Below are 27,740 nucleotides of genomic sequence, written 5' to 3' on the forward strand. Positions count from 1 at the left end.
AGGTAAAACACCATAAATTCTTAGGTGTTCTGGTAGACGAAGGTCTAAAATGGGACAGTCATATTGAATATATTTGTGATAGGTTAAATCGTTTCGTTTACGTATTACGTCGCCTTAGAGATACTGTATCTATGAATGCTGCAATAAATGCCTACCATGCATATATATCGTCGATACTCTCTTACGGAATAATTCGTAAAGTGTTCGTGCGTAAAGTGTTTGTGGCACAAAAGAAATGTATCCGGGCCCTGTGCGGATTACATCAAAGGGACAGTTGCAAACCAATGTTCGGTAAATTACGTATCCTTACACTAACCTGCATATATATAAGAGAAGTATGTTTATTTGTTAAATACCACCCAGAATATTTTAAAAAGAAAGGAGAAGTAAATTCGCATATGTTAACGAGGTATCAAAATAAACTGCACTTTCCAACATGTAGAATAAATCAAGCAAAAAATAGTGTGATATTTATGACTATTACAATATATAATAAAATACCGGATAACTTTAAGGATCTCCCAGTAAATATATTTAAGAAGAAACTGACGAAATGGTTAATGGAGAAACAATTTTATGATATTCAAGAACTTATTACATTGCGGAATCTGTGAAGGAATTAGTGACGTTTAACAATAGTGACGCGAAGAATTTGTGTAGTGTTGGTGTAGTGTAATTTAATTAACTTATTTCCATTTAAATATTTGCACACCCAAATAGTGGGTAGAATGTATTAGCGCCTTAATATTGTAACAACACCTTTTTTGTAACTACATTCTTGTAAATAAATGAAATTTGAATTTGAATTTGAACCTATATTACTTGCTCTGTGGTATAAAACTACCATTTTTAAAAACGTATTCTAATTTCTAATACGTTTCTAATTGCCCGTATTTGACAGTTTACGTGACATTTTAATTTTATCGTGTAATACTTTATTGGACGGTTAACTAAGTTTTATCCAAGCATTGAAAAATCGGCCTTATGTAAATTAAATTATTTTACCACAGTATATCTACATATAGGTACTTAAGTGACTAATAAGATGTTTCATTTTAAATAAATAAATAAATCGTTTATTTGCAAGTAAACATGGTATACCTACATAGGTGTTGATAATAAGATACATTATTTCAGCATGTTTAGCCGTTATTCAACGGCATGCAAAGGAGAATGCCCATTTTTGGTACTAGTTTTTCTCATGCATCAAGACAACAATACTATTAAAAAAATCTCGGCAATTTAGAGGCCTTCTTACCATCGGAAAATATATTTTGAACAGGGAATGTTTTGTAAAATCTAATAAGACATGTAATTGTTTAGATCCGTTAATATATAGATTTAGTGTCCATTACCGTTTACGTTTTTGGTACAGGTTTTCTCATGCATCAAGATAAAAATACTTTAAAAAAAAATCTCGGCAATTTAGAGGCCTTCTTACTATCGGAAAATATGTTTTGATCAGGGAATGTTTTGTAAAATCTAATAAGACATGTAATTGTTTAGTTCCGTTACCATAGATTTAGTATCCATTACTGGTTACCACGGTAACCAAGCGGTAACTATTATGACATTTACTATGTAAATGTATTATTATCGATTATTGTTTTCATTGAATTACAAAAAAATCCATTAACATAAAATCACTCTGTAAGGTATTGTTTATACACTGTAGGTTGTTTTAACATAGATAGTGAAGTAAAATAATAGAAATATATATAAAATAATATTATTATGACATATAGCTTGGTAGGTAACTAGTTATTTCTCATTTTTATCTTTCTTCGAATATGTAGTGAAAAAATGATTCAAACAACAACAACAACATGTAAACCGAATAAAAACTCTATTGGCATTTTTTAAATATATATTAAGGTTTTCTTGAAATCCGTCCCGGAAGATTTCTGGTGCCTACCTACACTAGACGATGAACAGGTAGACTTTGTCTGAAAGCATAAGCTCTACGCATAGATTAAATATGTTGAACGAAAAATACTCTTCGGACGATAAAATACTACCTAAATAACAGAAAAACCTAACTAAATCGGGGTTATTTAAGTTTTGAGGTTATTTCACATTTTTCTCAATATCTTGAAAACCCCTGTTTTTATCACAAAAAAATCAATTGGTAAAAATCTTTTGAATATCGAAGAACCCTCCAAAACCACTCCGGCATTGACGCAACACTATACTGTGGTCCATACTTTCATGGGCATTCTCCTTTATAATTATATCATTAAAATTATATTTAAACATAATATTAATAATTATCATTTTCTTCTTATTTATAGATGAAATCTCTATGAGTAATACAGGCAGTTGAACCTACGTACATAATATTATAATTTATAATAATTCTACGAAAACAAAAATACCACGCACTAGGTAAAACGCTAATACATTACCTACTCTAAGGTAAAACATAAATTTTAACTGAAGAAGATAGGTACCTAGTTCATTGAGATAATATTAATATGGAGTCGATACCGCCTACATCACTTATGTTCCACTCAACATACGTCATGTGGCGTAACTGCACTCAGTCGCTTGCTCGCTCTTTGGCGCGAACGTCACGCTCATTTTTTATTTGTTTTAAAGTGAAACGCATCAAATATGCCTACGTGTGTGTTACGATATTGCACAAATAATACAAAGAATACGGAAAAGTGCAAAGGAATAACTTTTCATCAGTAAGTAACTAGATAATAATTTTTAAAACTTAGTTAGAGCAAAATTTTTGGCGGGCGACATTTTGTCATAGATTAAAAATTTAAGATATGACATTGGGCATGAAATAAGTGTTGTTAGTAATATTTGCTGGCGTATATTTTTATAGTATAAAATAATAATTTTACATATTTAGAAAAGCATAGACTGGTTGTTAATTGAAAAAAGGTGAAATCATGAAATATGAAAATCAATTACTCAATCACCAATTTTTTTTTGTTAATTGATTTTAATCAAGTTTTTAATTGATATTGTATAAGCTACTGACTTGAACGTATAATTGAATTATTATTTATTTATCTGCACTAATATTATAAATAGGAAAACTTTGTTTGTTTGTTTGCTTGTAATTGGCTCATAAACTACTGGACCGATTTTGATGAAAGGAGAATGCCCATTTTTGGTACTGGTTTTTCTCATGCATCAAGACAACAATACTATTAAAAAAAATCTCGGCAATTTAGAGGCCTTCTTACCATCGGAAAATATATTTTGAACAGGGAATGTTTTGTAAAATCTAATAAGACATGTAATTGTTTAGATCCGTTATTATAACATTTAGTGTCCATTACCGGTTACCACGGTAACCAAGCGGTAACTTATTACATTTACTATGGTAAATAGCTAAATGTATTAATATCGATTATTGTTTTCATTGAATTACAAAAAAAATCAATTAACATAAAATCACTCTATAGGGTATTGTTTATACACTATAGGTTCTTTTAACAAAGATAGTGAAGTAAAATAATATAAATATGTATATATATAAAAAAAAATATTATTATGACATAGCTTGGTAGGTAACCAGTTATTTCTTATTTGTTTCTTTCTTCGAATATGTAGTGAAAAAATGATTCAAACAACAACAACAACAACATGTAAACCGAATAAAAACTCAATTGGCATTTTTTAAGTATATATTTAGGTTTTCTTGAAATCCGTCCCGGAAGATTTCTGGTGCCTACCTACACTAGCCGATGAACAGATAGACTTTGTCTGAAAGCATAAGCTCTACGCATAGATTAAATATGTAAATCGAAAAATAACCTTTGGACGATAAAATGTTACCTAAATCACACATAAACCTAACTAAATAGGGGTTATTTAAGTTTTGAGGTTATTTCCCATTTTTCTCAATATCTTGAAAACCCCTGTTTTTATCACACAAAAATCAATTGGTAAAAATCTTTGGAATATCGAAGAACCCTCCAAAACCACTCTGGCATTGACGCAACACTGTACTGTGGTCCATACTTTCATGGGCATTCTCCTTTGGCACAGACAATCTTAAGACCCTGAGAAAGAACATAGGCTACTTTTTATTGCGAAATATTGTGCCACGGGCGAAGCCGGGGCGGACCGCTAGTTCAGAGATAAGTAATTAATATTTTTTCTATTCAAGGTTTCCATGTCTGGGCCGTGAAGAAAGGGAAAAATTATTTTTTTTTTTCTAAAAAAGGCTCAATTTGTAAGGAATAAAACTTCCCATAGCCCTGACTGAACCTAAAACACGAAAAAATTAAATTATTCCATATGACGTCACTATTTACATCATCCTGATTATGATTATATATTATATATTATATATTATTATATTATAATATGATATTTATCATTATGCCAGATATTGTTAGCCCCGCGTAGTAAAGTCAGTTTATACCTAAAATAAATATTAAGTAAGTACAAAGAAAATTTCAAGTCAACGTGCATGTAAGGAGTGGCACCCAATAAAATAGACAGAATGAAACAAAGTGTCGCCTCTATAGCGGTGAGTCAGTGACATCGCATAATCTATGACTGTCTAGCCGTCATTCGCGCGCGCCGCGCCGCCGCGCTTGGCGCACAGATTTTGTTCGTGGTGTCTGCTCCATATTAATATTATCTCAATGACCTAGTTGTAGTGTTTACACTGTAGGCACAGAATACAATATAATAGTAGCTAAACTGTAGGCACTAGGTAGAAATAACCTAAGTAGATACCTACTAGGTACCTATCGTTCGTTTCTAATGCAATAATTATTTACCATAAAAGATGTCATTGTGAAAATAAAACAGTAGGTAAGGTAACTGAGCACAGTAACTGAGATAAACATTTTATTTGGATAAATATGCCACAACTTGGATAAATGAAATTACATGTTTTCTGTTAATCTTTGCAAGGGGAATATCTCCTTTCAATTTTGGTAGTATTATAATGACGTTGTAGACACGACACGTTGGACAACAAAAAATGAACATCGTCAATATTCGCAAAGTTTCGTGTAAATATAAAATAGTTTGTCTCTTTCTTTCTTGTACAAATCATGCCAAGAGAGCTATTGAATTTCCAGTGCGGACCTCTCTCTCTCACTTCTGTCGACATAATACCTGTCAATCCTGTCATATGAAATGTCAGTTTATATTTTTAGCTTGCGGAGTAAGGACGTGATTAATGTGAAGTAACCACGGTGTATTTTTGTAATTGAATTAAAAAAACTGATTTATACGACTATTTTAAAAGAAGACAATAAAAAGAACAATGGCGAAGGTAAACAGTTTAGTTCCGGTAATATTTCATATTTTATTTTACATTGTTTTCAAAAAGAAACATTTTTGCATCGAACATCATACCACCCTGTGACGTATGTATGTATTTGCGATACGAAACTTTACTCATGAAGATCTTTAATTTATGAAAATTTTTACAATGGAGTCCAGTAAGTACATGTTAAATAATAATATAAGCTGTAATGTTTTATCATTAATAGAAATTACTTCTACAAGTTTCTAGCAAAGAATACTTCGTACTAACATTCTCATTTAATTTTTAGACTGATAACCCTCACGGATGTTAATTGTTAGTGGATATTTTATTAAATATGTAATATAATATTTAAATGTATATTACAACGATATCGTTTGGTTCGAGATGGAAACGTAAAATAAAATAAAATATTTTTGCAGTAAATCACGACTAACGGTTATAGTAGACTATGAAACAAATATTCTTATTAGTGACAGTATGTTACGATTTAAATAAATAAAAATATTACATCAATATATAAGGTTGATTTCGGGAATTTATTTGGTATATTTAGGGCAACATATCGATTGTCAATGTCAAAAAATCAATAGCAAGGGGTTACGAAAGTGATGAGCGGACGTATAAAATAAGTCTTATGTCAAAATTCAAAATAGTAAATAAATGCAGTGTTTTATGTGTGGTGCACTTTGTGGTTTATAAACGAAATAACAATGTTTTCTTCAATTAAAAACGTGTTAGTTCGTGTGCGATCTCGTTACCGGCGTTGTGTAGAGATGAATCGCAGCAGTTATTGGGTATGTTTCCTTTACCTAATTAGTTTAACACGGTTTATCGTTTACTATTTTCTGTTCGCACTTTTTGGTATTAAATTCATACGCACGCTCTTAGCGACGAATCATAATATCATTAGTGTTTCAATTCAAATAGGTACAATCATAAGTTATAAATTAGTTTTTGCAGAATAGTTTTTCATTTATACTTAAAATGACAATGTTATACTTATCGTGGTTGTATAAGGTTAGATTACAGTATGAATGACGTCACACCGAGTTAATATTAATTGCATTCATATAATTAATATATTCCTCTCTAATGCAAACAAGATAGTTGAATCCATCCTTGCACTAATATTGTGTTTTCTAAATAAAACTGGCTGATTCTGATTACTCTGACTTGGTTATTTCATGGCTAAGTGATTGCATTGACACTGTATTTACTTGCATAATATTTGAATAAATTATTTACTAAAACCATTTCATCTGGATTTTTCTGATGCAATTATTTAAAAGCAAATTTTTCATTCAAGACTTTGGCAAGTAATAATTATAGATTAATTTCCCAAACTCTGTGCAAGTAGGCATTATATTATTGATAAAACTGTTGTAAATAATATTAGTCTGTAAAAAATAGAAGCTGCTTTTCCAATCGGTGATATTTATATTACAAAGTGCTAGTTGAAATTATGTGACAATTGAAAAGTGCTTCTTAGGGAAGTCTAGCTGAATTAATAAATATTTGTATTTGAGATCTATAAGTTACATGTAATGTTAGTCTTTAATGTCAGGTTTTAGACAAAGCAGGCAAAGCTGGGCCGTAAGCTAACATAATAATAAAGCTTAACCACATGTCTGATTTGTAAAGTAATTTCACTGTTAGATAGTCCATCTATCGAGAAGGCTATATATCAATAGCCTAATACCCAAGGTAGCAGAGCAATGCGGGTAAAATTACAGGGCACATTGACGGCGGTTTTATTAAAAAAAAAATATTCTAAGAATTATTATACCTATGCTCTATCTACGTACCTATTAGTCCTGCCCAAGAATCGGTTCCGGGATACCTCGATTCAACGCTCACGCGATAACCACTGTTCTAAAGAGGCGACCAATAAAAATAATAAAAATGTGACAATTTAAAGCTTTTAATTGTCACATTTTGTGATATTAATTAATAAAATGCTCCAGGAAAATTTCCGGCGAATGAACATGGCGTCATAGGAATTAATTGTCACAAATGAATGTGGCAACTAAATCAGAGTTGAGTGCAGTAAATTGGCTAATTGATGTTGTCTCACGTCTGATTGATATTGCACTGTTGTTGCTCATTATCTTATGGAATTGTCTGGAATCAGCGATCATTTGTAACTTAGATGATTCAGCTTATAATTATGTACTGAATTTTCATAATTGAATTAAATTCAACTGTTACAGCATAAAAAATATTCTATAAATTATTTACATATTTACATAAATAAGAATAAAGAAGTAAAAAAATCATCCAGTAATATTGTGTAAATTATCATTTCCTAGATATTTAATTTTCTCACTGTATTTTAGAATTTACAACAGAAATAAAGATTATACGACAATTTTAAATTACAAACACATTATGATTGATTACCTACTAAAACCAGAATATACAAGAGCTGAATCCAGTATATTTTTTTGAAGTGATTTCTTCTTTATCAGGGTTGGAAAAAAATTTAGTGTAACATTTTTTCGTTACGCGTGACATTTTTCCGTTACGCGCCATCCTTTTCTTATCCCTACCACGCGTGATTCGACGTATTTCTGTAAAGTTGCATACATATGTATAGTAAATTATTTTTTGAAAAATAAGGTCATAAAGAAGTTTCACTTCTTAGTTCTTACGTGTGTACACTTACTAGTACACGCACACATTTTTTTTACTTTTGTAAAACCGTTTCTGCAATTTTTCTGGTAATTCTGTACATCTGTCAAACTATACTCAGTGAACGATATAATCAGAAACTCTCATGACCTCAGACCCGTTTTTCTGGAAGACTACACTGGCTGATGATGATTAAAATAACAAAGGTAAATTTCTAGAGAATTTATTGCAAAGATGTATGGGCTCTAGTCCTTTTTACATTTAGTTTTACATCATCCCCAGGCATCTTCTACCTTTTGGTCTTCTTACTCGTAACATATTACCTTGTAGTAATTGTCGTCGCTCGCCACTAAAGAACAATGGCGCTCTTATCAAGGAGTGATAAAACAATAATAAGATGTAAGCCCTCAAATACATCAATTGTACATAAGTAATGAGGCCTTATCGTGAGGATTACGAGCCCGGCACGTGCCGCAAGCAGACAAATGCCTAGCAATAGCGTATCTAAGATTTAGGCTCATTGGAAAATGCCACAGAAACACTGATAGTATGTTATAGGCCTTCGATAATGTATTGTGTTGTAAAATATAAAATAAAAAAGACGTGTGACACTCGGGGACTGCCGCGGTAAAGCTATTGCATAGCATGCGTACAAGCAACACCTTCGTGCCCGTCGGAGTGGGGAGCGTGAGGTTTTTTCGTTACGGAATTTCTGGATACGGTCCCCGCGCTCAAGGCCCGCGATAGAAGCTATGCAATAGCTTAATAATATAATATTGAAGGACGATGAATCATGTTCCATCAAACAATCATGTTCTAATAATGGCATAAAATTAGGAAAATAATGCAAAATTAGAATATTTTTAGATCATCCGGCAAAGTATGTTCTGCCATCACACATCACCCTAGCACAGAATCTATACTAATATAATATTATAAAGCTGAAGAGTTTGTTTGTTTGAACGCGCTAATCTTGGGAATTACTGGTCGATTTGAAAAATTATTTCGGTGTTAGATAGCTCATTTATCGAGGAAGGCCATAGGCTATATATTATTATCATCACGCTACGACCTACAGGAGTGGAGCAATTGGGGTGAAACCGCGCGGAGCAGCTAGTACTAAATAATAACTAGTTCTTAAAAACATATTTTACGTCCGATTGTTTTTTGTTATTATAAATATTATATTTGATTCATAGCTTGTTTACAAACACTGTGACACGAGAATTATATATGAAGAATGTATAGTTATGTACGTATACATTGATAATTTTTGCTTCATATTCACAATATTATTAATGTGGCTTGACTTTGGAATGTACTTTGTTCAAAAATTGGTTCTAATGGTAGGTTCGTTTTAATGAAAATCGACCATTGCAGTTCCATTTGATGTAATAAGCGATGTTTATGGCTTTACAAAATGTGCTTTATGATAATTGCCTTAGCCTTTTCAGACATTAGATATTTCCATGAAAAGTTACCCTGTAGTTTGAAGTTATTAGGGCATATAACCCTCCCCTAATTTGCCACAGTTGGCTAAATTATAATCTTCACTAGCTAGGTATTGTGTTCACTCACAGACTTTAAAAGCTATACTCTATATATGTGTGTATGTGTACAACCTTAGCGTTAACTCCAGTACAAGCTACCAAGGTTATTCTGTTGAAGTAATCCATTAGTGAAACCTAGGTTATTTGAGTTTAAAAGAGCTACGCGAGTATCGAATATTTCGTGCAGCTACGGCATACGTCATAAAATCAATGTTAATTACTGTAAGAAATTTGTTTCAAATGGTAATTCAGAACCCGCTGTTTTTAACAGCTACCTTCAAATTTTGAAATACTAATTTTCCGCCGGCGTCTATAAAACCTAAAACCTTCCTCGAGAACTACTCTATCGATTAAAAAAAAACCGCATCAAAATCCGTTGCGTAGTTTTCTAAGCATACAGACACACAAATTAGGCGGAAAGTGACCATGTTTTATACTACGTACTGATACAGTAGAGAACCAGTGTAAAATCGAAATAAATAATAAAAACAGACTTATCGAGACATACCTACACACATTTGCATAGGTAGCATGGATGAATACAAAATAATAAGGTCTATAGATATTCCTGTTAAAGCATTATACATTTAAGGCCTCTGGCAATATTATGTAAAAACCGTGAAAACTGTCCGGCTACTGGGGTAAATTCTTTTGATAGTCCCCTAAGTAACATATCTAAAATTCAGCTTTTATACTATAATTATTGTAAGTGTACAATTATTTTTTTGAGTTTGGGGGTGTCCGACAGGGGGTTAAAACCATACTAAGTGTCCGGCAATGGATGACATCATTTTAAATATTATTCTAAAGAAAATATAAAAAAACCGAGCTTTATGCTTTAATGTATTTGAGGTGCTTTTTTTACACCTTTTTTACCTGTTACCTGTCAAAGTAACCACTACCCAAACTACATAGTCGCTCATCGTTCTTACCTGTGTTGGTGTCGTGCGCAGACAAACTTTCTGGTTTTATGAAATATTGTGCGCCTGGCTGAAGCGGGCTCTTGGACTATGTATGTTAATGTCAAATGACGTGTCTTGTATGCACATAATATAAAGCAACAAGAGAGCCTCGTCATCAACGGAAAGAGATAAAGCTGGAGAGTCATCACATACCAGATAGCGCTATCGGTCGAGTGCAAGCAGTTGTAAACACTATGTACTAACATATCACTTGATACATACATGTCACTTGACTATAAAGGTCTGTACTTACATATCACTTGGTAGGAGATGCGGCTGTTCAAAAGAATATAACAAGGCAAATGGGGGGGGTTACCATGATGTCTTTGAGCAGTATTATTTCCACAGTAGGAAAGTGATGATGGCGCTCTGTCATCTTGCCACACTGGAAGTAATACTTAAGACGTCATGTTAATTGCCATGGATCTTTATTTAGGGTTTCATCAGGTGTAGGTATGTCAAAAAAAATTGACTAGTCGGTGGTAGGCGCGAGTCGATGCGTGCAACGTAAAATATCTCGTATACTACAGTAATAAGAACTAGGTACTTAAATGAGTAATGGCAACTTTAGGCAGGCTAATAAGTTTGTGAAGTACGTACTATACGCAAATGTTGTTAACATGAAATTCAAAGAAACATTGAACTCGTAACATCTCAATTATAATTTACAACCATTATCTGCTTATTACTACACCGATTGCACCAAAGCAGGGTTCATTACCTCATATGTAATTTTATGAATCGAGTAAAGTATAGGTATGCTTATAGATTCAGTGCGATAGTTGAGCTAGAATTCAGCTGATTGTTCATAAACCCACACAGAAATGATAATACAGTTTGTTATTGAGAATCTGTCATAATAAACAAACAACAAAGTTTTTAGTTTTCTATCACAGAAATGGGACTGTTTTTTAAGAAGAGAATATAATATTATGTAGATAAATACATCCAATGGGAATAGTAATCTTTTCTACAAAAAAAGTCGCCGACACAGACACAAAAAGGATCACGTCAATTCTCTGAAAACCCACGGAGTTATCAAATAAAATAACCAAAGCAGAAAATACAGGCGTATTAGCAAAACAAAGGGCTTTAGAGCTCTTCATTCAAAACAGTACGATAAAAGAAAATACAGGCGTATTAGCAAAACAAAGGGCTTTAGAGCTCTTCATTCAAAACAGTACGATAAAATATCTATTTATGGAATCTGCCCATTATAACTCGGCCTCAAACATTTCCCAAATAATTTAATTAAATATCAATTTGAGACTAGATATGGTATCGTTTTAATGTGCCAATTAAGAGGAGTTATTACAGATATGAAACACTGTAATAAGTTTTATCTTAATTGTTTGGTATTCTTTAAACAAATCATTTAATGTAGCCATGGATAGCATATGAAATCTAATCTACATTTACTATTGTCCAAAGAAAGACATGTTATTTGTATCAGTACATAAAATAATGAAATGCCATGGAGACAGTGCATTATTTTCCCTATTAGTGTTTTTGTTACATGTATCAAACTTTACATACAAATGAAATAGTACAAGATTCCAGGGCCGCCAGACCTCACCTATTTTCTGACAGATGAAATGTGGACGATTGGGTAGTGTTAGTATGTGATACCATCGTACGCCTACCCGCTAGCTTGGTCAATGGCCCAATGTCCTCATATCAGGTGATGAAGGTTCATAAAAACAGTAGGTACTTACTTCACGTATTTTCTCATGGCTGATTTTCACATATGTTTAAGAATATTCACTTTAAAATCCCAGTCAGTCAGTCAGTACTCCCAGCCACTTCCTGTGGACCATTTTGCTTAACAGACGCCTTAAATCTCTTAAAATTATTAAAAAGTCATCGAGATAAGTGAAATTCCATCAACATCAGTCCCCGTAAAAGATAAGCTTCATCACCTGTAATCTGGAAAAAGGCCCATTGACCAAGCGATCGATGTACGATGGTACCACATACTAACAACTAACACTACCCAATAAATGCAAAAGACTATCTACTGTTGATAAAGCAATACTTTCCATAACTGAAAAATGTATTATTTTTAAGAGGGTAAAACCTTATTAGATATCCTGCATGTGTTTGGAACATTCTAGCACTTGGTAAGCATCCCTTGCTCTGTTAAGTCTTTAAATGATGTTTTCCTTGATGACATGAGAGCAGACTCGCACATTACTAAGGAAAAAGTTTATTATACAATGTTAGCTTAACTCCAGATTAACATTTAATAGCCAAATGATTTGCTAAGATAAAAGATTAGTGATATCTAAACATGGTTGGATCGGAGTAAACATCGTGAGTTGGTCGGAGTTTGGCAAAGCCGCTGAGTCGCGACAAATTAGCTATGTCATAACGCACCTGCCATTATATTATATTGTAAACGTACAATTTAGATTAGGTCATTAGGATAATACTATATACCAGTATTGTATAGTAGAATCTTTGACTAATAATAATTAATTATAGACTTTACTTTGGAATTCGATCGGTGTTGTAGTTAGTCATTGGGTTGCGTCGCAGTTTGATGTTATAAACACTTTGGAAATGTATTCTGTTAACGACGTTTTTATTACGTAGAAGATATTTAAATACATAATATGATATGAATGTATTTATATCTAGATATCAGTGTTGTTATTTGCTCAGTAAAAGACGAGAGCACCTTGTGATTTGTGAAATGTTTGGAATATTTCTCATACAATAGTTGAACATATGAATCAAAGCGAAATACAAACACTAGTTATCTGTTATCAGATACATCTAAAAGATAAGCAGGCCTGTTTAACTTGTAGGTACTTCAAATTCTATTAGTTTATCTTCTCCATATTGATAAATATTCGTACTGAATACTAGTCTATAGGAACTTTAATTAGTGGATTGTATAGGCTATAGACAGTCAACACGCTGGGTCATGGTCGGGTCTACCGTCTACCATACGTAGATCAAATTATGTAGTCGATACAATTACGTCATAAGTTAAGCTCTAGATAATCAAATTTTAGCCTAATTGTACGCCTAACTAAACGACGGTTCTTAAGTAACTTTTAAGTCTTCATTATATGGGGAAGTATATTCTAGCGGTTTCTGTGCCAATTTATATGGCAAGATAAAAATTAGGGCAAATTCGGAAGTTTGCGGTTGCGTAAGTTTATCTAGAACAAGTCATTTGAAAACATATCTTGAAACTTGAGCGAAGTTGACGAGAGGGTGCTTACTGCTTATGGCTCTGCTGTTTGCATTACCTTATTTTTTATTTGAGTGATACGGAAAGGGTTTTACTATTGCGAAATAATCATTATTTTATTATACCCTTTTTCCCGTGCCGCATTTAAAAATCTTATTTGATGTAACATGTTACTCTCTAATTGTGTTTAAATCTGCACATTCAACTTTCTAATTGCGTTTTTTCTTCTATTTAGGTACACGTATTTAGTCGACCTTAATCTACTAGCGCAGTTCAGAAGTATTTAATAATTATTTCACCTTTCAATAAATATACTGTAGGTGACTATATGAATATACCTATCCGCATCCATTGTTCAAGCTACTCCAGCGCTCGAACAACGTCATATGCAATAATTAAACTATAAATGACTTATGAAAGAACTGAATACTGAGAGACCTGTATCTCCGTTACAGAAGCTCCAGATGTGCGGCACGGAGGAGGAGATGCGAGAAGTGGCGGGCCGTATCTGCAGGAACTACCTCCATGGAGCATGGAAGACCACAGACCCAAGAGATCTGGACTTCAAGAGGATCAGGTGAGATATTTTCCACAACAGTCGATCTTCAAAAACGGCACACTTACGATTAGACGTCACAGTGAGATGGCAAGGTTCAATTGTCGTTAGCGAAAAGAGGCAACTGAAGTAAATTGTGGCTAATTAGCCACATCTCCTGGAGCACTATAAGTATCTGATCTATACCTTTTTACCGATATCATCGTTTAACCGACTTATTTTATAACTTGCACAATTTATTGAAGTAGGAGGGTAGTTTGATATACGATTCTGTCAATATAATTAACATTGAAAAGAGAAAATATAGTAAATAAATCTGTCGGTATCGTTTTGCCATTGTCAAGTATATGTTTATCTTAATTTTTCATGTGTGTTGTTTTTGTTTGATTCTAGTGTTTGCCAATAACTAGTTTTATTGATAAACAAAGGTATAACAGTATTTATACCCATAGCAGAACGTTTTGAATGAACTGCAAATAAATGGTAATTAATATTGTAGAGTACCATTAGTAACTATTTACAAATGAATGGTACCATGCCATAAATAGTTTTTTTAGGAAAGATAGAAGCAATAAGATGAATAAAATATTAAACAGTTTAGCGCTTGGATACAGGGATGATGCATAAAATGTCGTGCGACCCTGTAGACCTCGCGACCTCAACATCACAACCAATTATAAAGTTATTTGAATTGTAACATCGATAATGTTTTCCGTGTTGGATCAGATCTGTCGGATCGCGTGATTTCATAGCATTGTTTTTATGCGTTCCAATGTCGTTTGAATTATTTTGGTGAACTTCCAGGGACCATTGTCAATGCATAAAATAATTTTTCTTTAGACTGCTGTCTATTGCTCATTTAATTAATAATTTTGGTTTCAATGTTATACATTATATTGAAGTTTTATGTCCTCTAGATATGTAATTACGTATTACACCTTCTGTAAGTTATACAATACATATTTTGTGACAATTACTGGTCCATGTCGAGATTAGTAAAAAGTCTGCAAAGGACTCGAGACCTCTAGATCCAAAAAACACGTAAACTATATAAATACGAAACTCGGCAAAACCAGAAGTTTTTGTGAAATGAACAATAGCAAGTGTTTTCGTCAAAAAATCGATTGGTTTTTGCGAAATGCGATTATCTTTTACGGTGATCGGTTTCATTATGTCGTGACGTTACGGACTCGTGGGGGGGTACGGGTAGATTAATTAATGAGTTAATTTCATGAATAGATCTTTAATTAATGTTAATTTTTTTTTGCAGAGTATACCTATGTACCTCTTATAAAAACAGATTTGTATTGTTGATTTTAGTGGTACTTGAATTATTATTAATATTTTGTACTCTAATCCGCCACACTTACCCATTTTTCTAGAAACTTGAAGTAAATAAACTATGCCTATCAGTTGCGCCGCATGCCACTCCGGCCTGCCGTCAAGGACACCCTGTGTTTACGTTTTTTATGGCCACAGTAAGCGGATAATACGAATGTAAAAACATCTCTATTGTTGCATTTTTATACTGCTTTTTGCTCTTTTCCTTACTGGATACATTCTCTCGAGATAGGAGAATGGGTGCTTTAAGTGCCTTTTTGAAGGAGGTTCTTAATTTGACTGTATTTTTTTTTGAGTTTGTTACCTCAGTTCTTTTGTATGGATGAATAACCTATTTATGCATTTGAATATGTATTGCTATTCGTACGTTATGAACGAAGCTATGAGCGAAGAAGAATTATTATAGTTTAAAAGTTTCACGGTCCTGCTTTGTGATATGTGTTTTTAGAATAATTTAATTAATTTTAGCTGAATGTATAATGTAAAATTGCCTACAAAGATGTATGACTTCTTTGAATAGGCTCTACATAATTATATTTATTGCTTGATGTTTGTTTTAAGTTTTATTCTGCACTAAATTAGATAATTGTGGAATACGTGTAATCATCTTGGGCTAGCGCATACAACTTTTAGTTGAACAACTATTTTGTTGGGTCTCATATGAACGCGCGCATACTATCAACTCGATAGTTGATCGATAAAAAAGTCAAAGAGCTGTATCGATTCGCTTTTGATAAAAAATTTGGATTTGGACAATAATCAATCACGCGCTGATTGTGTATTGCAACGTATTGAAGTGCACATAAAATCGACTAGTTGATCCGCGACCGTTCAGTATTGCTTTAGCTTTGGAAGCGGATTCGAATTTTGCTATTTTTTTAAACCGTATGTAAAGCAAAGCACAAGCCTACAGAAGACTGTTTATAGATTTGTTCGGGATATAAATATTTAGACTGAAATGGATTGTATGCGCACCTTCAATACGTTGCAACTTGCAATACACATTGAGGGCGTGATCGATTATTGTCCAAATTTTTTAATCAAAAGCGAATCGATACAGCTCCTTGACTTTTCTATCAAACAGTATCGATACGAAAATTCTATGTATGTGCGTGCCCTGTGGTCCTGTGGAATTGGAATTTCTTGGTTTCAGCCTGGCGAAAAATTAAATGTTAGTCAGACTAAATGTATATAGCTTTCGAATGGAAAGATAAATTTAAAAATAAAATATTTTTGAATCTCTGTTGACAAACAGGTTTTTGTGCGATGGGCGCAAAACATCGCTGAAATATTATTCAGCGATGTGAACGACGTGATGAAAACGACGCACATTATTATAATTACGATTCGCGAGAACTAAAATAATGTTGTTTTTGTTTATAAACAAGTTTGATGTGCGTCGAATTTAATGGATAGGTACGCAGTTTCAGTTCATTTCCATTTCCGATGTTTTATGTTTTTATGTCCGACCGACGTCGCGTCGTCAAGGTTGTTTATTTATTATTTTTTTGTACATAATTCCACAGATTTCCTACTAAATAATACACATTTACAAAATAGGTTACATAATATATCATTATATAAATCTTAGTTTTTTTTGTGTTTGTTACCCCAGAACTTTCGATTGGGTTCACCGATTTTGATTAGTTCTTTTTTTTATATTTATTTGAAAACTAGCGCAGCGTCTCCCGATTGGTCCTATTAAAATTTGTTCTAATTTTTTCAAATTGCAGATTTTTTATAAATATTCTCGTAAGCGGGGTTTTCTTTTCTTCTGCAATTATTCGATAAAGTCTGTAGGTGGAATTATTGATTCTTCCCTCGTTATTGTGAAATTTTCTGTGTATTTGCGAGGGTCGCTTTGAGGGTTTGTCTTCAATGCGTATCGCCTGTTGGGTTTACAGGACTGAAGAGGCTTTTATTGTAACGAGTTATAGAAACGATATATTAATAACTTATGATTAAATTTATAAAGATGCTGGAAAGAAGTTTTTATTTATTTCTATGACCAGAATGTACGAATATTCAACCGACTCTAAAAGAAAGAAGTCGAGGTTTAAAAGGAAGAAACTCGACGGTATTACTATTTTAAACAGCTCTTTTTCATAAATTGCTATTATTATTTTCGTTGATAAAATTAGCCCACTAAATAGTTAGCTTAATGTAAACTAAACTACCCGCATTTACTTTTTAAATTGTAAGCATTCAGGGGCATTACCATGATGTCAAAAGCAGTATTATTTCCAGTGCACTTTTTTCCACCCTGGAATGAATACTGCTTTAAGACATCATGGTTACCCACTGGATTTTATCACTACCCCATTTCAGTATGTATGTTTATGTTGTATGGGATCTTGTTCGACTACCTCCAAAAGAATGTTGCTGCGTATTGACTCGATTATCAAAGGTCAAACAGTAAAGGTATTGGAGTACACTTATCGAGAGTAGTTTTCCGATGGCCTACATTCGTTTGATTGTGGCTCTTCAATGGAATCGCTTGTGATAAGAAACAAAACAAATACGTGAATGGCCGGAGCTTAGCGATTGTTGAAGTTATGATTTGTTGGTTTTTCAGTTGTGCTTTAAGGAAAATTCCGTCGGTTGATACATGATCTATTCGACTTTTCCTCCAATATTGCGAATAATAATAGAATTAAGAAGTCTTTCCTTTTTGTAATCGAACTTCATCGTCGATAAACATCTATTAATGTTATTTTTTTTATTTAATACATTTTTTTAATGCCAATATAGTAAAGTGAGTGAATTACGACAACAAAAATTTATTTGAAAAATAAATTTTTGTACCCGTACTTCGCCACTTGTTTACATTATTTTATGCCCGGATATAGTATTTAATCACATTTGATAGTATTAGACACTTTTGTTTTTATAACATATAGATTATTATCGATAGTTTAATTTTAGATTAATAATAGTTCGTCCTCACTTGGCCTTGTAAACACAGTTTTGCTTATATTTATTGAATACTTTGATGCCAAGTCTAACCGCTGTCAATACATCACCAAGTTTTATGGTTATCTTTATTAACTCATAAAGGCATAACAATGTAGGTAAAGATTTACTTTATTCTATGTGATCATAATGAATAATATGGCTCGCTACAATAACTTTTGGATTATCTTGCCATAACATTGTCAATTTTATGGCAAGATAATCCATTTCATTCCCATTCCCGCCCGCGGCTTCGCCCGCGTTTGCAAAGGAAAACCCGCATAGTTCCCGTTCCCGTGGGATTTCCGGGATAAAAACTATCCTATGGACCCCAAAATACAGGCTGTCCTAGTTTGGGGTCCAAATGTTACATGTTTGTACCTAACCCACAAATCGATCAATAATTAATGATTTTTATTTATTATTATTTATTATGTTTTAATCCAAGTTACCCTCTATATGTGTGCTAAATTTCATTGTAATCGGTTCAGTAGTTTTTACGTGAAAGAGTAACAAACATCCATACATCCATACAAACTTTCGCATTTATAATATTAGTAGGACTATATTTTTTATCCGTGGGTATGTGTCGTATTAAAAATTGATATAATGTTTCGCTTCCCAACCTTTACCAGTCATTAAAAATGATGCGATAAAATAAAGACAAACAAACAAACAAACATTCGCATTAATTTATGATTTATTAAACATATTTATGTTTAGTCTACCACAGTTGAATTATAATCAGATGATTGTGTCTAGTTTTTATGCGTCATTTAATTAATTATAGACATAAGAACTCAATGATACGGAAAAAATACTGAATGGATGCGAACTACGGGAAATAAATACAATTATGTATGTTAAATTATACAAAACGACACAAACAAATACATATATATAATACTTTGTTGATATTTTTCCTTTGCTTAGCGCTAAAAATAGATTATGAAACCTAATTAATTTTAATAGATTAATATAGATTTCCATTCAGAGCCACCGCATAGTAATGGCCTTATTTGCGACGCGATGACGTCACATCACCTTGCTGAGTTTTTTAATTTTCACACAATTGCTTAGTTTTTGTCTCTTCGTGTCATTATGGAACACGCGAAGGTACTTTTTTAAGGATCACTTTATTTTTTACTACTTTGTTGAGCATTTCTATACAAAATCGATCTTGCTTTTTGTGATTGTAAGTAGATACAATAGAATGTATGAGATTTACTCGTGATTGAACACTAAAAAGCTTGAAGCATCAATCCGTAGCAGTCAAGTTCTTTTTTGTAGGCAATTATTTTGCCACTCGCATAGTTTGGGCTCACAGTAGTTGTCACTTAGAACTTAACTACTGTTACAGTGTCTGGAAAACGACTGAAATAAATCTTCAAATTTTAGATGTCCATATGAAAATATTATTATAACATTCGAATTTCTATGTGTCCTACACCTATTTGAAATTTACAAAATTAATTACCGTACGTGTAACAATTGAGCAAAAAATAACATACTTGTTTAGCTTCAAAAGCACTATGTCCTACATGGAATTTGCGAACTTTCACTTCTGAACTTTTCAATTTTGTGCACATTCCTACTGACACGCTATTTGGTCGTACTCCAGCGGTGGGCTCTCCAACTTCCTGTACTACGTGGCGCTGCCGTCGGACCCGGCCAAGCTGGGCGGCTTCCGGCGCGAGAGCTCGCCGGACGCCGAGCAGGACCACAAGCTCAAGAAGCAGATGCTCAGCGCGCACTCCTTCTCGCTAGATGAGCCCAAGAAGGTATGCTATAAGAGGAAACTCTAATATGGGAACGAACAGAGACTCAGCTTCTAACTTAACTATTCTAATAGGGTTGGCAGAGGAAAATAAAATAGAATGAACTTTAATGAGCTTTATTATATACCAGCTGACCCGACTGACGCTGTCCTGTCTTCGCGCAAATTGTCAATTTACGCATTTTCTTAAGTTTTTGGCGCTAATTTCTTGATATTCTCTGTCATAAGATCCTTCTCCTGACAATAACGAACACATCAAAATAAGAATTATCGAAATCCGTCGAGACGTTCACGCGTGATGGCGTGACCCAGTGAAATGGGGATTAACTTTTATGAATAGAAGATTAGTTGAGCGAACTTTTGAATTTCTTAATTTGTATAATTTGATGAATGTTTACGTGCAGGTTTTACTGCGCATCTACGGGCAGGTGCACGGCGAGCGAGCGATGGACGCCATCGTGACGGAGTCGGTGATCTTCACGCTGCTGTCGGAGCGCCGCCTCGGGCCCAAGCTGCACGGCGTGTTCTCCGGCGGACGCATCGAGCAGTACATACCGGTAAAACTGCTACATCGTACGTTTGCTTACAGATCCGGCTCGAAGGACCACTAAATTTACGAATTTTAGTACGCACATACTACGTACATTTGTATTATTCATCTTGAATCTGTCCCTCAGTAAATTTTTTGAATTTTCGAAGTGAAACTTCTTTAGGCGCGTTGAGAGTAAAATTGCAAGGTAGTGTCATGACAAAATCGTCACGACATGGAATAAGGCGAAGATTTTGGTATGAGATTCTTGCCAATCTTGCCACAGTTGTTTCACTTATGACTCGTGTGCTTCGCACACATGCTCTTTTTTATATATTGCAAGTCATACAATTTTTTCTACTTGATTTGTATCCATTTTGTTTTATCTCATCATAAATGTTACTATTAATATAACCTCCAGGCGCGGCCGCTGCTCACAAAGGAGCTCTCGGAGCCGGCGATGTCGATGAAGATAGCGGAGAAGATGGCCGCCATACACTCGATGGACGTGCCGCTGTCCAAGGAGCCCAACTGGCTGTGGAAGACCATGGCCAAGTGGCTGCGCACCGTCAAGGAGGAGCGCCTGGCGGAACTGCCCCGCGACATGGTGAGTCACTCACGGGACTAACGTGACTAACCTGACCAAGGTGGCTAACGGTGGAAAATTGGGGGAATGACGCGTGTGATACATGCTGACTGATGTGTTTGAAGCTAGGTGGCTGATGGGTGTGCAACTTGGTGACAGATGTGTGTAATACGTAGTGACTGTCGCGTGTGATATTGGATGACTAGTGTGTGTGAAATTGACTGATTTATATTTTGTGAAACTTATTTGAAATAAGGTTATGGACACGTTTTTGAATGTCATAATATGTAAAACTTGAGGACTGATGCATGTGAAACTGGGTGACAGACGCGTGTAAAACTAAATGACTGACGTTTATAAGTAACTAAGCGACTCCTGTGAAAGCTGGCTACTAACGTATGAAAAATTAACTGTCTGACGTGTGTGATTCCAGCTGTCTGACGCGTGCGAAATTAACAGATTCTTGCGTGTTAAACTAGCTTTTTGGCGCGTGTGTGTATCGAGTTAAGTTTAGAGCTATGTTTAGAACTCGACGTAGAGCTTTATATGAGGTGTGTGTGTGTTTGCAGCGAGACGAAGAGCGTCAGGTGGCGGAGCGGCTGCGCGCGGTGCCGTGGGAGGCGGAGATCGAGTGGCTCAAGCGGCTCACTGCGGCGCTCGCCTCGCCCGTCGTCTTCTGCCACAACGACATGCAGGAGGGTGAGTGTGCACACGTACACGCACACGTGTACACATACACGCACACACACAGATACACACGCGGATACATAACACACATACGGATATAACACTCACACGCACATAGATACACATTACAAAAGCAAACACACGCACACGTACACCCACACGTACGCATAGATACACATACACACACATGTACACATACACGCACACACACAGATACACACGCGGATACATAACACACATACGGATATAACACTCACACGCACATAGATACACATTACAAAAGCAAACACACGCACACGTACACATAGATACACATACACACACATGTACACATACACGCACACACACAGATACACACGCGGATACATAACACACATACGGATATAACACTCACACGCACATAGATACACATTACAAAAGCAAACACACGCACACGTACACCCACACGTACACATACATGACACATACACATGTTGATACACAACACTCGCTCGCACACACGTATGCATAAACATTTGCACTAATATGCAATACGCGTATAGACACAAGCGCTAATGTTTATTTGGTAGGTATGTGTTTACATACCCCGATTATACGCACAGTTTACAAAATCCGATTTCTACTTGTTTCGTTGTCATTTCACGCTATTTAGCTGTATTTCTGTTATTAGGTTTTGAATCTTTACAATTTCCGTATTTGAATAGTCTTTATTACACTCGCATATATAAAGCAATTTTTACTCACAAATTTTCAATAAATCATATTTCGTTACCTAATAACATGTTATATTCAATTCCAGGCAACATCCTCATCTTTGAAGACGAGGTAGAAACGGGCGGCGAAGGGTCCGGCGTTGAAGGCTCGGGTGTGGAGGGGGTCGGGGGGGTCGGCGCGGGGGTGGGGGTCGGGGAGGAGGGCGAGGACGGGGAGGGGGTGGGGGGGGAGTACGCGTACAAGGAGGCGGACTCGGCCTCGGTGTCGTCCGCCGAGCTGGGCGAGCCGAGACTGGTGCTGATCGACTTCGAGTACTGCGCGTACAATTATAGGGCCTTCGATATTGCTAATCACTTGCAGGTGAGTGGAAATGGTGAATTTGTTGATAAATATTTGTATTTTTAATTGATTGTGTAATTTAATAAGTTTTGTATTGAGTCTAGGTAATTTAGTCGGATAGTACATCAACTTGATCCATATTAATTGTTCTATGCAGTGTACCACAATGACAGCGTATTTTTTTAGTGTATTGTACTGTAGTGCAGTGCACACAGTGTACTGTAAATATATATAAATTATGACATTAATTTGTAAAAAAAATATTTTACGCCATTTAAAATGACAGTATATATGAAAAAATATTGTAACCTATAACACCTAACTAGCCATATACGAGCAAGATATTTGATTTTATTTGATATAATGTATAAACACTAAATGACTTACAGGAGTGGTGCTACGACTACACGAACCCGGAGCACCCGTTCTACTACGAGAACTACGAGAACGCGCCCACGCTCGAGCAGAAAGTGAGTTTTTCGTAATTTATTTGGTTAATGATATTGATATGTTTACGTAATTGGTTATAGTCCGGTCAAATAAGACTAAAAAATAATATTCAGGTGAACTCGAAGTGAAATTAATTTTTATCTTTGTTAGTAACAGTAATTGGTAGGTTCTCTCACAAAATTACTTTGGAGTGACCGTAGAATCTCTTTATTAAATCTCTTTATAAGAACGGGTGCTCTTTGCATTGACTCGCGTTGCCATGGTGACCGCGCACCTCCAGGAGCGGCTGTGAGTTAGTTTATGACGTATGTACATTGACGCGTTGCCATGGCGACCGCAGGAGATCTTCATCAAGGAGTACCTGAAGCACGTGAGCGGCGACGCGGTCGGCGCGGGCGCGGACAGCATCGACGAGATCAACCGCTTGTTAGATGAGATCGACGCGTTTGCGCTCGCCAGCCATCTGTTCTGGAGCCTGTGGTCCATCGTCAACGCCAGCAAGAGCCAGATACCGTTCGGTTATTGGGTGAGCCATACATGTCAATAAATAATTCAAAAAAAAATAATATAATAAAAAAGATTTTGTGTATTTTATCATAGATAAGTAACCGGCGTGAAACAATCAAGTTGCGAAAATTTATCTTGAATTTTTTTTTTTGTTTTTTGAAGCGAATTTGCCTCTTATTCATATTCATTATTATTATGTTGAGTGTTGTAATTTCTTTCCCAAACAACTAGGTATACCCTTTATGTAATGGTTATGTTTATTTGACTTTGTTTTACCGAAAGAAGAGTGTTAGTATTTATTAATCTCGCCATGTTATTTTTTACAGGAATACGGTCTATCGCGCCTGGAAACGTACTTGCGTCTAAAACAGGAGCTGATCAAGAAGGACAAGTACGGTTTCCCGCAGAAGAGGAAAATCTGCGAAGTGGACATTTGAGCCGCGAGCGACTGAGCACTGCGGTGTGTACTGTACTGTATACTGTAGTGTACTGTAATGTACTGCAGCGTAGTGTATGTACTGTACTACGGTGTATAGGGTAATGTTCTGTATAGTGTGAGGTACTGCAGTGCGACGTACTCTAGTGTAACTTACTGTACTGTATATTGTACTGTACTGTGCTATATAATATAATGAACAGAGCAGTTCAATGTGCTGTAGTATGCCGCACTATATGCCACTGTAGTAGATTACATTGTTATGTAGTACTCTATAGTGTAATATACTATACTGTATATAATAGTGTACTGTACTGTGCTGTGTACGTAGTATACTGTTAAGTATTTTTGTCTCAACTATGTATAGAAATTTGTGAAATCTGTCTGTTCCTCGATGTACCTAAAATATTATTACAAAACCAAATATTATCTAAATATAATAAACATAATTTGTTGGTTTCAGTATTAATTGAACTATTGAAAATTATTTAATGTGATTTAAAATTATTTAAAGCATTTTGTGTTCTTTCGAATGTCAGTGAATTGGTGAACTGTTTTTGACGCTTTTAAAAAAAAGATAAAAAAATAGTTTATGTTATAGTCAAGCAATAATTTTGAGTGTGAATTTTGAGCTATATGTTTTGCTCACGAGAGTCGGATATTTGTCTGTTCTCACACGATATACAGTGTGTTTCATTTGTCATTTTTTGACAAAAATTAGTTATCAGTGATGATTGAAAGCTTTTTATCACTATTTTTTTTTTCAATTTTTCCCAAACAGACAAAATACTACTGGTTGTATTTATTTGTAAATAAATTTCACGGACTGTAAAATATCTCGTTTTAAAATTTTAATATGTAAATTCCTCATGTATCCGTATAAAAAAAATCCAAAAAAAAATCACAAAATCAAAAACTTCCTTGTGCTGTTTGTTCAAATAGATTTGTAGCAAGTCAATCGCCTTACAGTTGTCTCTGTGTAACTCCATACGATAGACAAGGACGGCACATCACAGCTTTTCGTAATTTTGTACATTCGTCTCGCTCTAGCGTTGGAAGTTAGACAGAGACGGCTATATCTCCAATAAGAGAGATATACTGTAAATAGTAAAATATGTAAGTTGTTATGTTATATAACACCTTGTACATAATATTTATAATTATTTGACAGTATATGTTTGCAATGTCACTTCGAAATCAATGGACATTTTTAAGGGCTTGGGAAAAAGTAGGTTATCAAGTAGAGTTTATATTTTTTGGTGTGTTATTTCTAACTCAGGGAGCTGATTTCGATAATTCTTTTTTTTATTTGAAAGCTGATGCTTTGGTTCCATTTAAATATCGTTCTGAACATAATATGAAGGCGGTTTGCTTTTTGTAAAAAAAAATTATTGTAGGTGACCAATATGGAAAAGTCTGGGAAAGAAATTAAGGTCGTATATGTAATGTAAAAAATATCGCGCTCGAGTTTTGTGTGAGAACTCGTGTTAAAATCTCACTGCTTCAGTATTCGCACAAACATTCCTTGTGATTGTCTATTTGTCTCGCTCTCCCTTATGTATAAGCGCCTGGGATAGAGTGGGAGGGCATGATTTTAGAACGACTGTTTTTAACCTTTATACGCGGGAGAGAAATGAGTGCCTTTGGGTGGAATTAATAATAGATGACGTAAAGTAGTTAGGTAGAACTAAATACGGTTGATCTACAAATCTTTTTTTACGCTGGACGCATATTTACTTCATACAAAAAGTATACAATAATGTAGGCAAGTAAAGACCATAGACAATTTATTTTGTTCATTGTCTCTTTGAATATCAATCAAGTTTATCTATGCGTCCAGAAGTATAGTCTATTGCTTATTATTTTATCTCTCGTTAAACACACTATATCTTACGACATTGAAGACATCAATTTTATAAACCATAGATTTCTCGTAAAAACATTTAGACCTCGAATAGCTTCCGCAAATTCTTGAATGTAAAAATATTTGTTGTGTAATCTCGATTATTTATTGAAAATGAAATGTTTGCCAAAAAGTCGAGTGAAGATAGTTAGTTAACGTTATAGTAATTGTAATAGTATAGATAGGTATATAGTTATTCACTTTTTAATAGTTTGTACAAATTTTTAATATCCCTTAATAGCTAACCTGCTTGGAAAAATAGAGTAAAAGTTTCGGTACAATATGATAAACATATTTTGCGGATTAGCCATAATTTTAGTTAGCAGCATTTAATATAATCGAATGAAAATTTTCAATTACAAACCTAGACTAGAGCCAAAAACGTTAAAATTCGGAGGTCTGCATTCGTCTCGCTTGCACGTAGGCGGTAGGTCGCATGCTATCTCGCTCGCACATATCATGTCGTGCGTCCATTTCAAAATTATTGGCGCCAACATCACAATATTACAATAATATTAAACAATAACCGCATTAATTAGAAGAAAAATATATCTCTACAATAATAATACTTGACAAATTAAAAACATATTTTGTTTCAATGAACATTAAATTATTTAGACTTATAAAAAAGGCGTTATTTTTTTTTATTTGGCTTAAATTTGTTTATATTTGCGTCCGCATTTAGTCATTAGTACTTTACTTACTAATGACTAAATGTACTTTTTTAGAAGCAGCTATTTATTTAAGAATGGTGTTGGTTTTCCAAAGAGGGTTGTCAATTTGTGCTTAATATATTTGTTTACATATTTTACAATGTACCTACGAGAATATGGTATTTAATATTAAATTATTATGTAATTATATTTATAGTGATTTTTGTTCCAATTGGTGACCCTACGTTAGGTTATTATTATTACCTAATTAGAGTTTTCCTATATTATTATGAATTAAATATTTTTTAAGTTTAGTGACAATACTCTATTCGTAAATTTTCGTCGAGAATGTGTTTCCAAAAGTTGTCGCTTGTGTGTGGAAAAATGTAATAATTACTATAGAAGCCCAATACTTAATACTTAATAGTATTTATTATAAAAAAAAGGTTATTCCTCAATTACTGAGTAATACCCTTATTGAAATGGCGAATTATTTTTTAATATAAAATATATGTTAAAATTGTAACAATTTAATCATGTATGTTTTGATATTCTGCTTTATTTTATACCTACTTAAGATTATTTTTTTCAACCATAATCATAGTACATTTTTATTAAAATAATAATAGTCTCTCTTAATTTTGTTCTTAGATGGAGGAATTATTTATTTTATTTATTTAAAGAATACGTACCTACCCACATTTTGAAATT

The 27,740-nt window shown here is 34.2% G+C and overlaps 1 protein-coding gene across 1 annotated transcript; it reads left to right on the forward strand.

Moving 5' to 3' along the window:
• Positions 1–5,801: 5,801 nt before the first annotated feature.
• LOC123704282 (choline/ethanolamine kinase) lies at positions 5,802–26,230 on the forward strand. Its single transcript, XM_045652591.1, has 11 exons — positions 5,802–6,048; positions 14,055–14,176; positions 20,070–20,229; positions 20,630–20,782; positions 21,176–21,361; positions 21,910–22,039; positions 22,827–22,879; positions 22,949–23,101; positions 23,470–23,550; positions 23,871–24,056; positions 24,364–26,230. Exons 1-11 carry the CDS (start codon positions 5,965–5,967, stop codon positions 24,472–24,474), a joined length of 1,419 nt encoding a protein of 472 aa, XP_045508547.1. The 5' UTR covers positions 5,802–5,964; the 3' UTR covers positions 24,475–26,230.
• The last annotated feature ends 1,510 nt before the right edge of the window (positions 26,231–27,740 follow it).

Source organism: Colias croceus, chromosome 29, assembly GCF_905220415.1.
Source record: "Colias croceus chromosome 29, ilColCroc2.1".
In the NCBI taxonomy this organism is placed as follows: Eukaryota; Metazoa; Arthropoda; class Insecta; order Lepidoptera; family Pieridae; genus Colias; species Colias croceus.